Source organism: Pan troglodytes, chromosome 12 (genome assembly GCF_028858775.2).
Source record: "Pan troglodytes isolate AG18354 chromosome 12, NHGRI_mPanTro3-v2.0_pri, whole genome shotgun sequence".
Classification (NCBI taxonomy): Eukaryota; Metazoa; Chordata; class Mammalia; order Primates; family Hominidae; genus Pan; species Pan troglodytes.
Window position 1 is genome coordinate 78,395,315 of NC_072410.2, and position 14,427 is coordinate 78,409,741.

The 14,427-nt window shown below is 37.7% G+C and overlaps 2 protein-coding genes across 16 annotated transcripts in view; one reads left to right on the forward strand and one right to left on the reverse strand.

Annotated features, from left to right (window-relative positions):
- The window catches only part of PREPL (prolyl endopeptidase like), a 43,149-nt gene extending 39,555 nt beyond the window's left edge, over positions 1–3,594 (forward strand). For 8 of the 14 annotated variants that reach the window (XM_054677812.2, XM_001144400.6, XM_054677813.1 and 5 more), the window contains 2 exons: positions 456–529; positions 911–3,594. In XM_054677812.2, the coding sequence (XP_054533787.1) occupies positions 456–529; positions 911–1,000 (164 nt within the window). In that variant the 3' untranslated portion in view covers positions 1,001–3,594. The remainder of the gene's footprint in view (positions 1–455; positions 530–910) is intronic. The other 6 variants (XM_063789896.1, XM_054677815.2, XM_054677816.2 and 3 more) reach the window with 1 other exon arrangement.
- The window catches only part of SLC3A1 (solute carrier family 3 member 1), a 45,672-nt gene continuing 32,777 nt past the window's right edge, over positions 1,533–14,427 (reverse strand). For both annotated transcript variants that reach the window (XM_054677817.2, XM_515443.7), the window contains exons 8-10: positions 9,626–9,793; positions 8,391–8,507; positions 1,533–2,158 (exon numbers count right to left, since the gene is read on the reverse strand). In XM_054677817.2, coding sequence (XP_054533792.1) covers positions 1,718–2,158; positions 8,391–8,507; positions 9,626–9,793 — 726 coding nt within the window. In that variant the 3' untranslated portion in view covers positions 1,533–1,717. The remainder of the gene's footprint in view (positions 2,159–8,390; positions 8,508–9,625; positions 9,794–14,427) is intronic.

The window sequence follows — 14,427 nt, forward strand, 5'->3', positions numbered from 1 at the left end:
TGCCCAAACTGTTTAGCTGCATGAATTTCCTCTAGCTAGCTGTTTCAGCTTTATGAGATAAGAATCCCTCCCTTTTGCCTTGAAACTACATGCCATATCAGTCTCCCTGTATTCATCTCCATTTGTCACCCGCATCCATTGCTGTAGTTGGTGTTTTCAGGGCATAAGACTCTCAGATTCCACAGGGCAGGTTGATGATCTCCTGGGTTTCAACCTTGTCCGTGTGGCACCATATAGTCTTTTCTATACGGCCTCTTCCTGCTTTTGCTGTGTCAGAAGTTTGTCTTCTGCTGCTTGTCCCCTCCCATCTTTTTGTTGATGATGGTGGTTTTTGCTTTTTATTCCTTTACTATTATTTGAACTGAGTACTCAAAGAAGAGGGGAGGAATGGGTCTCAATCTTCCAAAGAAGATCCCATACAATCTTCTAATTGTTCTACATGTTAACTCTTCCAGGCTATCAGACCCCTAATATTATTCTAGATATTCAGCCTGGAGGCAATCATGTAATTGAGGATTCTCACAAAAAGGTATGTTATCAAGGCCCTCTCAGTGGACAGATTCCCGAACTAGATACATGTTGTTTTCACATTTTCAGTGGTTGCAGCAGGTTTATGACAAAGCCACTTCACAAATGTCCTATCTATGGGTGAGACCCAGGAGGGGAGGGAGGGACACTGTGTCAATCAAGAGAAATGTCTCTCTCTTGTACTTGATACATGAGCTCTGTTAAAGAAAATAATTTAATCTTAATTGTTGGAAGCCTTTTGCCTCTCTCTCGAATGAAAGTATTCTTGCCATAAATTGCTGACTTCACGGTTAGGTAAAGATGGATAGATAAAGAGAAGCTTAAACAATGGCATTTTACTACAAAGGCCTTCTATTTAATTTTTTTAATGTGTTTCTTTTAGATTACAGCCCAAATTAAATTCCTGTACGAGGAACTTGGACTTGACAGCACCAGTGTTTTCGAGGATCTTAAGAAATACCTGAAATTCTGAAACACTGCATTCAACTGGGAATTGGAAACACACTGAAATATTTCATAGTCTTACTTCCAATTGAGTTAGCAAAAAAAAAAATTAATAACTTGAGACTTTTAAGTTATTAATTTTTTAAAATGTGCTTCTCCATCTAAATTTTGCTTAGTCTACATCTCACTTGCTTATACTATTCTCTCCATTGATGCACATGCCCATTAACCTAGGAAAGTAGTTTTCAAATCATGCTCCTTAGAAGGATGTGGAGTAGAGGGAAGGGAAGGATTGGTGATAGCAGAGCTCCAGGCCTCCCTTCCAGTCAGAACAGTTGAGCAGTTTACAAATTAGTGTCCTGCCTCTTTGCTAGCAAATGCTTTTAGACACTGTGGCAGTGAGTCATCCTCTAATTTCTATGACTGCATTTTAAGGGAAAAGATAAAATTCTTCCCCTTAAAATTCGTTAAAGTTTTTGAATAATCTGGGGTCCTAATGTGTTCTGGTCATCCCTGATTGATGCTATCTGAATAAAGTTATAAGCTCCTATAAGCCATAATTTACTTTTAAACATTTTATTTTTTTCAAAACATTTGAGAACCTTTCTTAAAGCAGTTACATTCAAGCTACAGAAATATCGAAGAATTAATGATTGTTCACCAAGCAGCATGCTGTACATGAAGCTATTACAAATGCTTACAATCCCAGTGAAATGCCAGTGTCTTCATCTCTTCATAAAGGTGCCTAACACGAGGTATACAGTATGTTCAGTACACTGGAATAGCATGCTCGATTGGAAACAAAGCATCTATCTCTGAAAGCTGTTTGGCGATGAAGGAGATTCTTCGTGTTGTGTTCAAAGATGAGTCCCTCTCCCTTGTCCAGAAAAATGCCACTTGTATCAACTTTACTGCCTTTGTCGGCAGAATTGGTACTTAACCTTATTCTCATTGTAGCGGGAAGGCCCGAAATCATATTATGTAGATTTAACAGTGTTGATTCTCCAAAATTCAGAACCACGATAAAGATTCTGTCGATGCCATCCAGCTCTCTTGTGTACACAACATAGTGGCTGTCATTCCTCAAATGGCAAAACCAGCCCCTGTTGAGGAGTAGCTCATTGGCATGAAGTAGACTTAAATCTTGATATAACTTCAAAGCCGATCTGGGCTGAGTCTTTTGGACCTATTTTTTAAAAAAAGTATTTACATAAGTGTTTGATTCTAAGAATTGTTTGTAAGTATTTTTAATATATTGTAAGGAGTTATTTACCCAAAACACTTGCTCCAATTTTGCCCCTTATAATTGCCAAATTGTAAGCATCAATAAGTAGGTAAGAACAATTTATATAAAAACTGATAGAAATGACAAATTCGGGGTTTCAGCTTGTCTGGGAGTCAATAAGTATGCACAGTGCTCTGCTACATTGTAGAGTTTCTGTAGAGATCAAATTTGACTCCACTTTAGGAGTCCCAAAGCAAATGTCCATGTCTAAGATGAATATTTAACTTGCATAGTCATTCTGTGCTATATTGTAACTGCCAGATGGCCAGAAGGAAGGCAACAGTGGACTCAGACTTCTGAGGAATTTGGGTTTGTTCCCCTTTGTAGACTAATGTGTAGGTTGCTGTTGTGCGAAGATAGTGTAACTTTAGCAGACATGTATTTCTTGCACAGCTAATAGAAGACAAAGTTGAAAAAAAGGATGCAAAATAAAAAGCTGCCTAAGGTGAAAGTTAGAAATTGTAGACTTTTTTTTACCATAATAGTATGTGTTCATTAAAGATTATTTGGGTTTATTTTACAGCTATATAAAACATAATTTGATGATGTACTTCTAACCTTTCAAGCATTTTCTATTATTGACTATATAATATAGCCTCCATAAATGTTTTTAATGACAATATTCTGTTGAACGGTTGTACCATACTCAGCCATGCCCTTTCATTTTGACGGTAGTGTTTCTAATATTTTCTACTTTTATTCCCCTCCCTTCATTTTTGTATTACTTAAGGTAGAGTATCAGAAAGACAGTTACTTTGTCAAAGAGTATGGGCACTTGATACATAATGCCAAATTATTCTTCATAAGAGCTGTTGCCAAATCAGTGATAATGTTCATTTAATTGTATTCTTGCCAGCCATGTTTACTGGGGTGATAGTTGTTATTGTGGTTGTTATTGTTCTTTAGGGGTAGGTTCCCAATATGTGGTCTTTAAATAATTATCTAATGGTGTTTAAAAAGATGTTTATTCTGTTTGTCAGGTACAAAGATATTTGTGATACATGTATGACTTGTCAAAGTTATTAACATTTTCTCTAGCCTTAGGTAATGCATGAAAGCACATGTTTCAGTGCCACTCACATAAGAAGTGCCCGGTAAGTGTTAGCTATTATTGTCTACTTGAGTTACTACTTTCTAAAGGTATGTTGAAGTCTTTTTCTGTAATTGCAGATTTGTTGATTTTGCATTTCAGTATTTTCTATATTTTGAAGCTGTTAGATGCATAGTCATGATTTTTGGTGGAATGTTTTATCAATTTTTGAAAATTGCCTTTGTCTCATATAATGCTTTTCATATTGAACTATATTTTGTCTGCTATTAAATATTTCCAAGCCTGATTTTTGTAATTTTATTTTTTATTCAATTACAAGAATACATACTATAAAAAGGTTTTCTTCAACACCTTTCCATAGCTTCACAGTTCCCCTCAGAGACAGGCACTATAACTATTTATATGTTCTTTTGTTTTTATGTATCATATGAAATGATACATTCTGTGCCTATGCTAACATATGTTTATATATTTTTCTTTACACAGTTGGTGATATGTTACCATTCTATACTTTATTGAATACATGTTTGAAATTGTCTCATATCAATGTATATAGAACTCTCATTTTTAAAAGCTGCATACTGGGCCCATAGTTGATAGAACTGGTTTTCTATTGATAAAATATTTAAATCATTTCTTGTGTCTTCTATTAAAAACAAATATTGCAGGCCAGGCAAGGTGGCTCAGGCCTGTAATCCTAGCACTTTGGGAGGCAAGGCAGGCAGATCACCAGAGGTCAGGAGTTCAAGACCAGCCTGGCCAACATGGTGAAACACCATCTCTACTAAAAAATACAGAAATTACCCGGGCATAATGACGTGCACCTGTAATCCCAGCTACTTGGGAGGCTGCAGCAGGAGAATCACTTGAACCCAGGAGGCAGAGGCTGCAGTGTGCCGAGATCACGCCACTGCACTCGAGCATGGGTGACAGAGCAAGACTGTCTCAAAAAAAAAAAGTGTTGAGATCCTTTAAGTATTATTGTGCACATGTGCAAATATTTCTAAGTATTAGGAATGGAATTATTAGGTCAAAAGATAACTTCATTTTTTGTGTTTATAGCTATAGCTGGGTTGCAAGCTTTCTATTTGCTTGCTATATCTTCATTTTAATTCTTTGTATTTTAGTGTTTCTTATGTCTGTTTTTGTTATCTGAGTGGTTTTATCTTTTAATAGGCTAATTTAACCCATTCATATTTGTAATTATTGTATTATTTAGACATAATTCGGAAGCCCTATTTTATTTGTAGTTATACTATTGTTTGGGTTTTTTTTCTATTAAGCTTTTTATTGGATTGACTGTATAATTTTTTTCTTCTAGTATTCTTTGAAAATTTGAAAATGTTATATTTTATGTCTAGTGTTCTTTGAAAATAATTCTTTGAAAATTATTTTTATGTCCTAATTTTACCATTAAAATTATGACCACTTGAAAATAATGTTTCTCAATGTCTAGAACAATGCTGGCCAATAGAACTTTCTGTAATGCTGGAAATGTTCTATATCAGAGCCATCCAATATGGCAGCTAATGAGCACTTGAAGTGTTACTATGACATGGGAACTGAATTTTTTTTTTTTTGACACAATCTCCCTCTGTTGCCCAAGCTGGAGTGCAGTGGCATGATCATGGCTCACTGCAGCCTCAACATCCTGGGCTCAAGTGATCCTCCCACCTCAGCCTCCTGAGTAGTTGGGACTACAGGTGTGTGCCATTATGCCCAGCTAATTTTTTTCTTAAGAGATAGGGTCTTACTGTGTTGCCTAGGCTGGTCTCAAACTCCTAGGATCAAGTGATCCTCCAGTCTTGGCCTCCCAAAGTGCTGGGATTATAGGCGTGAGCCACCATACCCAGCAGGAACTAAATGTTTAATTCTATTTAATGTAATAGTCACAGTGGTTAATGGCTACTGAACAGCTCAAATCTAGAGTTACTCTTTTTCCTGTGCAAAACAAACACTGCTCTCTCATTTGCTTGCTCCTGTGTGCCCCCTCCCACCCACCCTCCCTGCTAGCATTTCCCATATAGAATCAAATCACTAAGATTTTTGTTCCAGAATACCTTGTTTTACATTGTGTATCAAAAATTATTTAAATCAAGTTATTTCCTTTTCCTTCTTTAATACATTGTATCTCTTAGAATTGTTATGTTTTGTTGGATAGTCCCTTGACTATTCTTTCAGAAAGTGGCCACGCATGGTAAAATGTGGGTCCTTGCTTTTCCATCTCTGTTTTGCTCTTACATGCTAGTTTGAATGGATATAGAATTCAGTTTCCATTACAACTTTGAAGATAGAGTTCTAATGTGGTGTAGTATCCAATTGAGAAGTCTGATGCTAGTCCAATTCTCAACCCTTTTCTCAGGCAATCTATTTTCAGGTTTGGTTTCTTTCTGAGTAGTTTTGGAGTTCTCTTTATCCTACCTGTTCTGAAAGAAGACAAAGTCTTCCTTTATCTCTGGGTTATGTATTTTATTTCTTTGTATGTTTCCTCCAGTCTGTTCTCCTGTGCAATTGTTGTTACTGCACGTACGGAATTCTGTATCTATCTTCCATGTATCCTGATTTTTTCTTATGCTTTTAATTCTTTGTCTTTTTCAGTACGTTCTGGACAAGCCCCTGGATCAATTTTTCAGCACACTAATTAGCACTTATGTTCTATTTTATTTCATTGTTTGACAGTCTTTTATACTTCTGAGAGATCTAATCACTTCTTGAAAGAATGTCAAGGAGCTCCATTAAACAGCAATCTACTGGGGGTATTTATACTTATATTTAAGTCTTATGTTTGCTATAATTTTCTCTGCTTTCTACAGTGTTCTGTTAGGAATGGTGTCTCCCTTTCATGGCCTTGGTTTTTCTCAGATACTGTGTGATTCTTGATCTGTTTGCTTTTGTGTTTTGACCTTCCTTGTTTGCCTGTCTTTGGTTGCCTGCCTCTCATAATGGGAAGCCAACTTGGATGTGGGTCTGACTTGTCTTTGGGACATTGGGATGTAGGGTTCTTTTCCTACTTGAAGGTGATAAGCTTTCTAGATTCCCACCTTTTTTCTCCTGGTCTCTGTGACTCTGAGCTGAGTAGTAAAAGCTCTCCTTTCTGAGAGCATTCCACAGCGAATTCTCGCCAGGGGACAGTGCTAGAGTTAGGTCTTGTTTTCCTTCTTTTCTTTCTTCTGATGCACTTGTAGAAGCTTCAGGCTTTGTTCTACTAATTCTGCCATGCATGTGATCACCAAACAGTTCTGGATTTTTTTTTCCTTAGGGAAATTATGCCATGGCAAATTGCAGGAGTTCAGGAAATTCCTACAGTGCTGTCTCTGTTAGAACTGTTTTTCTCCTGTATGTTTTAGACTCCCACTTCTATTCTCTGCTTTTTTTTTTTTTTTTTGAGACGGTCTTACTCTGGCACCCAGGCTGGAGTGCACTGGGGTAATCACAACTCACTGCAACCTTGATCTCTTGGGCTCAGCCTCCTGAGTAGCTGGGATGACAGGCACATGTCACCAGGCCCAGCTAATTTCCCTTTTTTTTTTTTTTGGTGGGGGTAGGGGGAAGGTAGAAACAAGGTCTCACTATATTGCCTAGGCTGGTCTCAAACTCCTGTGCTCAAGCATTCCTCTGGCTTTTGCCTCCCAAAATGCTGGGATTACAGCTTTGAGCCATGGTGCCCAGCCCTAATTTTACTTTATATATTTTAGAAATTACTTAAATCTTCTGTTCCTTTCCAGGGTCATTTGGATGTATTTTATTAAAATGGCATTGTCTGGGATTTATAACTTAGAAAAAAGTGTCATTGTTGGCTGGGCGTGGTGGCTCACGCCTGTAATCCCAACACTTTGGGAGGCCGAGCTGGGCGGATCACTTGAGGTCAGGAGTTTGAAACCAGCCTGCCCAACATGGTGAAACCCCGTCTCCACTAAAAATACAAAAATCAGCCATACATGGTGGCAGGCGCCTGGCGGGCACCTGTAATCCCAGATACTTGGGAGGCCAAGGTAGGAGAATCGCTTGAACCCAGGAGATGGAGGTTGCGGTGAGCCAAGACCACACCATTGCACTCTAGCCCGGGCAACAAAAGCAAAACTCCATCTCAAAAAAAAAAAAAAAAAAAAAAAAATCACTGTTTTAATTTGCATTTTCTCCATCTTTGCTGGTATGCATTTTTATGTAGGACTTCCTACATACTGTATTCAGATTGGCCTTGGCCTATGGGAATATTTTAGACATAATGAGAATCAAGAGGCATTCAACCCATATATATTTTGTGTCTTCAAGACTTACAACTATATAAAACAAAGCTTATACTATCCAAGAATTCTCAGTGGTGCTTGTAGCAGGGAGCTGTGGGAGCAGAAGGGTTTGTGTGGCTTTCTATATCTGAATATCCTGGGGAGTTTCCTCAGATTACTCAGTAGACTGGGATGGGCATGGTGTGTGTGTGTGTGGCAGAGGGTGCTATGCATTTCTTAAGTATCTCCATGTGGCATCTATAATTTCATTTCCCCTAAATTGGTTTAGTTTGTTTTCCAGTGAAGTTTTCACTAGTGAATGACATGAGTGCTTGATCACTATGGGAACAGAAAAAAGGGTAAAAGCCAAAGTTGTATTAGTATGCCAGAGCAACCACTTTAAGGATCATGTATGGCTTCTGTTTCTTCAGAACAGTAGTGTGGATTTGAGCCTTGCTCTGGGTTGATTGATTGATCTCCTTCCTGCCTGCATGGCTGCCTATCCACTCACCTCTCTCCCTGCCTTTTGAGGGGAAGAGAGGAGGAAAGGCAGCTGGGCTAGCTAAAAAACTTCATAAAATTTCCTTCATAGCTCAAAGGCCTTAGTAAAGGTCATTGCAATGAAGACTTGTATATTCTATATGATACTTCACTTCACTTGGTAGATTTGTACCAGTTTGTATTTTCACAAAGGCATGATTTACAAACTCCTTACAAATGGAAAACTGCAAGGAAGTCTGTGATTGATTTAAAGAGTATCCGTTAAGGTTTAGACACATTCAGGGTGAGCGTGTACTTTCAGTAGAAACCCATTTCTTGTTTCTAGAATCAACATAAAATTTTCACTGATACTTACATCAACATTCACAGTGTGGTAATCTGAATTGGTAGGTAACCAGGTGTGACTAGCTTCAGAAAAACCAGCATTTGAACTATTGTCCCACTGCATTGGTGACTTTGAGCGAAGGGTATTCTATGTCAAAAGACCAGAAAGGGAAAACAGTGGTTTGGTTATTAAAAGAAATGTGCTTTGGTCCTGATTTACTTCATAATTATTTAATTCCCTATAGTTCTTAGCTAGTGTTTGTACTGATTAGCATTTGTGATGAAAAGGGCTCAACTTTCGGTACATAAACCAGTTTCACCCTTTTAACTAGAAAGTACCTAATAACATTTTGAGTTTGAATAGACAATACTAATTTAACTTTAACATTTTGAGTTTGAATAGACAATACTAATCGAACTTTAATACATGCTTGAAATCTCTGCTGCTTTTTCCTAAAAATCAATAATACAGGATTTCAAAATGTGCTATTGCCAGTTTATACGACTTCTACTATGGTACAGTGTTGGTGAATTTAAGAACACTGCCATGTACAAGTGAGTATGAATTCTGTCCTACTCGTTTATTCAGCCTGATTATTGCTCATGAGTGCACACACACAAATACAGGAGCTGATAGAGGAAAAAAAGCTTCACCTTAATCAAATATTAGGGAAATTGGATCTCATACAGTTGAAAGCTAACTAGGCAATTAAAGTTGCAAGATAGTCATCTACCCAGCAACACAATTCTGAAATCTGTAGCTACAAAATAAAAACTGCTTAACTCTGAGGCTGTGCACTGCACCTGATAACAGAAAAGAAAAGGGTCCTTGTGCTGTGGTCACCCAAGACCAAACAGGACAAATGAGAACTAAAGAAATAAGTGTTCCTAACTCCACATTTCAAGTAGAGGGAAATGAATCATATTCTAAACTAAACCACTGGTTCTCCAATTTTAGTGTGCCTCTCAACACAGTATTCCTGGCAAAATAAATAAATAAATTTTAATGTGCCTATCAGGTAGAAAACATCTTTAAAATGCCCTACCCAAGAAAATTAGTTGTATGGCTCCAAAGCATTTTTAAAATAAGCTCTCAGACCACCAAGAAAGCTGAGAATTCTTACTAACAGTAAGAAAGAAAAGCAAAGTAACCATGATTTTCAGCAATGGAATAGAGAGATAGTAAGTTCTCTGATTTGGCAAAAAATAAAAAATGAATACTTGGTTTTATAGCTGTGATGAATAGTCAAGTTGTATTCAACTTACAATATCATAGCTTTCATTGAGATTTGTGGCTACAATATTTCCCATTCCAATTTCTTCTCCATAGTAAGTTATAGGAGTTCCAGGGAGTGTGAAAAGAAGCATGTTCATCACGTTGACATACTGATTCCCCAAACGCGAAGTCAGCCGTGAACTGTCTGGTCCACCAATCTGAAAGGCAGATATTGTTAAGAACACAGCTGTATACACAGTTTTCTGAAAGATTTACCCTATTTCACAGAAAGTTCACAACGCAGGAAAACAAAGTAGATGTGGTACCTTGGTACTAGCAAGCCTGGACTTGAGTCCTAGGCCTGCTATTTGCTGTCTAACTGACCAATTTATTATCTTGGCCACTGATGAGCAAGAAAAGGGTGATAAGAATTTATTGTACAATGATATTGCAAATAAAACTCAGAGGGTACAAAGTCATATTTTCTCATATCTGGATAAGAGAATATTGACAGGAAAGGAAGCAAAACTGTGGCAGAGAGCAAGACAAGGGAACCCAGGTAAAAGGGACAGGCATGAGAGACTTCTGATGTGTCCTCTTTTAAAAAATTGTTTTGACTTATGAACTATCCAGACAAAATTTTTAAAGTAAATCAACTTTTAGAATTTACATAGTCCAAGATGAAATTTTATTAAGTGTTTTCTATTTGTAAATACATTTCCATGTTAAATGTTCTAGGTATATTCTAGCCCTTATTTAAATAAGTTTGTTTAAATAAGAATTTTTTTAAATCACCTGACAACTCTCTCCATAACCCACAACTCAAACCCTCATGTGCATACGCTGAGCATGGCACTTTACTTTTTAAAAAGTACTTTCACACCTATATTTCCCTCCTTCACACAACAGTGCTAGCAAGTACTATCTCCATTTTACAAATGAGGAAACAAGCTCTGAGAAATTACATCATTTATTCAAGTAGTAGTGTAAGACAGAACTAGCGTTCGAACTTGAGTCTTAGGACAAGACTTAATTGCTACAATTCAAGAAATAGGAGGTTGGTTTTTTTTTTTTTTTTTAACTTCCTTAGCTGTATGAAAATGATCTTTATAATTACGTTTTTATAGACCATTGTGAAGTATTTTTCTATGTTTATGGCCAGAAAATTAGGTCAATTTTTGCCTCCATCCTTTTATTCTTTTCGCTGTCATGAGATCTTCTGACAAGAAACCCTTTGATTTCTCAAGACTTCTGGACATAGAGCACAACAAACACTGGGAAAGGAAGAATGTGATTTCCAGAATTGTCATACTACTTAAAATGTCGGGTTTTTAACAACAACAACAAATATACAAAACAGTCAAAGAAAACAGGAAAATATGGCTCATATAATGGTGGGGGGAGTCAATAGCAAATATTGCTTAGGAAGACCAAACATTGGACTTACTAGACAAAGACTTTAAACCAGCTAATATTTTGATATTCAAAGAAAAAACCTGTGCCTGAAGAATTTAAAGTATATGAACAGTTATCAAATAGATAAGAGAAATTATGAAAAAATAAAAGTGTTAGAGTTAAGAAGTACAATAGCTAAAGTGAGACATTTACTAGAGGGACTTGACAAATTTGAACTAGCAAAGGAATCAGAAAACTTACTTGAAGACTCAATTGAGAGTATCTGGCCTGAGAACCAGAAAGAAAAAGAAGAATGAGGCAAGGCGCTGTGGCTCCCACCTGTAATCCCAGTGCTTTGGGATACCAAGGCAGGAAGATGCTTGAGCTCAGGAGTTCTAAACCAGCCTGGGCAACATGGTGAGACCCCATGTCTACAAAAAAATTAAAAATTTAGCCAGGCATGGTGGCATGCACCTGTAGTCTCAGCTACTCAAGAAGCTGAGATGGGAAAATTGAGCACAGGACATCAAGGTTGCAGTGACCCATGTTTACACCACTGCACTCCAGCCTGGGCAACAGAGCAAAACCCTGTCTCAAAAAAAAAAAACCAGACTCTCAGAGACCTGTGGGATACTATCATGCATACCAACATATGCATAATGGGAGTCTCAAAAGGAGAGAAGGAAGAGAAATGGTCAGAAACAATATTTAAAAAAACAATAGCCAACAACTTCCCAAATTTGATTTTTTTTTAAATTGTGTATCTAAGAACCTCAATGAACTCCAAGTAGGACAAAATTTTTAAAAACCCACACTTGGACGTATCAGTTAAACCGTTAAAAGACACAGAATCTTTAAAGGAGCAAAGAAAATTGGTACATCACATGTAAGGAGTCTCAATAAGATTAGCAACTGACTTCTTAGCAGAAACCATGAAGGCCAGAGGGCAATGGGATGACATATTCGAAGTGATGAAAGAAAGAACTGTAAACCAAGATTTCTATATCCAACAAAACTGTTATTCAATATGAAAAAATGAGATACCACTTCATATGTACTATGATGAGTATAATTTTTTAAATCAAGACAGAAAAGTGTTGGTGAGGATGAAAAGAAATTGGAACCTTCGTACATGGCTGATGGGAATGTAAAACGGAGAAGTCACTATGGAAAACAGTTTGGTAGTTCCTCAAAATCACAGAAGTACTATATAATCCAAGGCTGGGCACAGTGGCTCACACCTGTAATCCTAACACTTTAAGGGCCAAGGTGGGAAGATCACTTGAGCTCAGGAGTTCAAGACCAGCCTGGACAACATGGCGAAACCCCATCTCCAGAAAAAATACAAAAATTATCCAGGTATGGTGGTATGCACCTATAGTCCCAGCTACTTGGTGGGAGCTAAGGCAGGAGGATTGCTTGAGTCCAGGAGGTCAAGGCTGCAGTGAGCCATGTTCACACCACAGTGCTCCAGCCTAGGTGACAAAGTGAGACCCTGTCTCAAAAAAAAAGGCTGGGCATGGTGGCTTATGCCTGTAATCCCAGCACTTTGGGAGGCCAAGGCAGCAAATCACTTGAGGCCAGGAGTTCCAGACCAGCCTGGCCAACATGGTAAAACCCCATTTCTACTAAAAATACAAAAATTAGCCAGTCATGTTGGCACATGCCTGTAATCCAAGCTACACAGGAGGCTAAGGCATAAGAATTGCTTGAACCCAGAGGCAGAGGTTGCAGTGAGCCGAGATCATACCACTGCACTCTAGCCTGGGTGATACAGTGAGACTCCATCTCAAAAAACAAAACAAAAACAAGAAGTATTATGTGATCCAGCAATTCCACTCCATGGTATAGATCCAAAAGAATTGAAATCTGGGGCTTAAACAGATACTTGTACACCATTGGTTTCTAACATTATTCCAACAACCAAAAGGAGGCAAAACCACAAATGTCACCAACAGATGAATAGATAACGTGTTACATAGGTACCATGGAATGTTATTCAGTCATAAGAAGGAGTAAGATCTGATACATGCTATTGTATGTATGAAGGAAAGTTGAAAACATTAAGCTAAGTGAAATGAGGCAGACACAAAAGGACAAATATTGTTATGATTCCACTTATATGAGGTACCTAGAATAGGCAAATTTATAGAGGCTGAAAAGAGAATGGAGGATATCAGGGGTTAGTGGTGGAAGTGAGGAATTATTGTTTAGTGGGTACAGATTTTCTGTTTGGGATGATAAAAGTTCTAGAAACTGATAATGGTGATGGTTGTACAACATTTTGAATGTATTTAATGCGCTGAATTACACACTTTTGAATGTTTAAAATTGTTTTATGTATATTTTGCAATAATTTTAAAACAAAAAATTCCTCAGAAGGCCAGGCACAGTAGCTCACGCCTGTAATCCCAGCACTTTGGGAGGCTGAGGCAGGCGGATCATGAGGTCAGGAGACCGAGGCCATCTTGGCTAACACGGTGAAACCCCGTCTCTACTAAAAATACAAGAAGTTAGCCAGGCATGGTGGCAGGCACCTGTAGTCCCAGCTATTTGGGAGGCCAAGACAGGAGAATGGCGTGAACCTGGGAGGCGGAGCTTGCAATGAGCTGAGATCACACCACTGCACTCCAGCCTGGGCAACAGAGCAAGACTCTGCCTCAAATTAAAAAAAAAAAAATGCTTCAGAAATTCACAATAAACTATTAGAAACGAAAAACAAGTTCAGCAATGTTTTAGGATACAAGATCAATATACACAAATCTATTGTATTTCTATACACTAATAATAAAGAATCCAATAATGAAATTAAGAAAACACTTCAGCTTACAATAATATCAAAAGAACAAAATACTTAGGAATAAATTGAACAAAAAATGTAAGACTCGTACAATGAAAAATACAAAACATCATCAAAGAAATTAAAGACCTAAATAAGATACATCTGTCTTCATGGATTAGAAGACAAGATGGCATGATTGCCAAAAATGATAAACAGATTCAATGCAATCCCTATCAAAATCCCAGTTGGCTATTCTAAAATTTATATGGAAATCCTAAAATTCACATGGAAATATAAGGTACCCAGAACAGCTAAAACAATCTTGAAAAATAACAAAGTTGGAGGACCCATACTTCTCTATGTCAAAACTTATTAAGCTACACTAATCAACTCAGGGTGTTCAGGCATACAGACAGACATATAGATGAACAGAACTGAGAGTCTGGAAATCTAATCAACTGATTTTCTTTTTTTTGTTTTGTTTTACATTTAGAGACGGGGTCTCACTCTGTCACCCAGGCTGGAGTTCACCCTGGAGTGTAATCATGGCTCAAGGCAAACTTGAACTCCTGGGCTCAACTCCCACCTCAGCCTCCCAAAGTGCTGGGATTTCACATGTGAGCCACCACGCCCAGCCTACAATCAGTTGATTTTTCAACAAAGATTCCATGATAA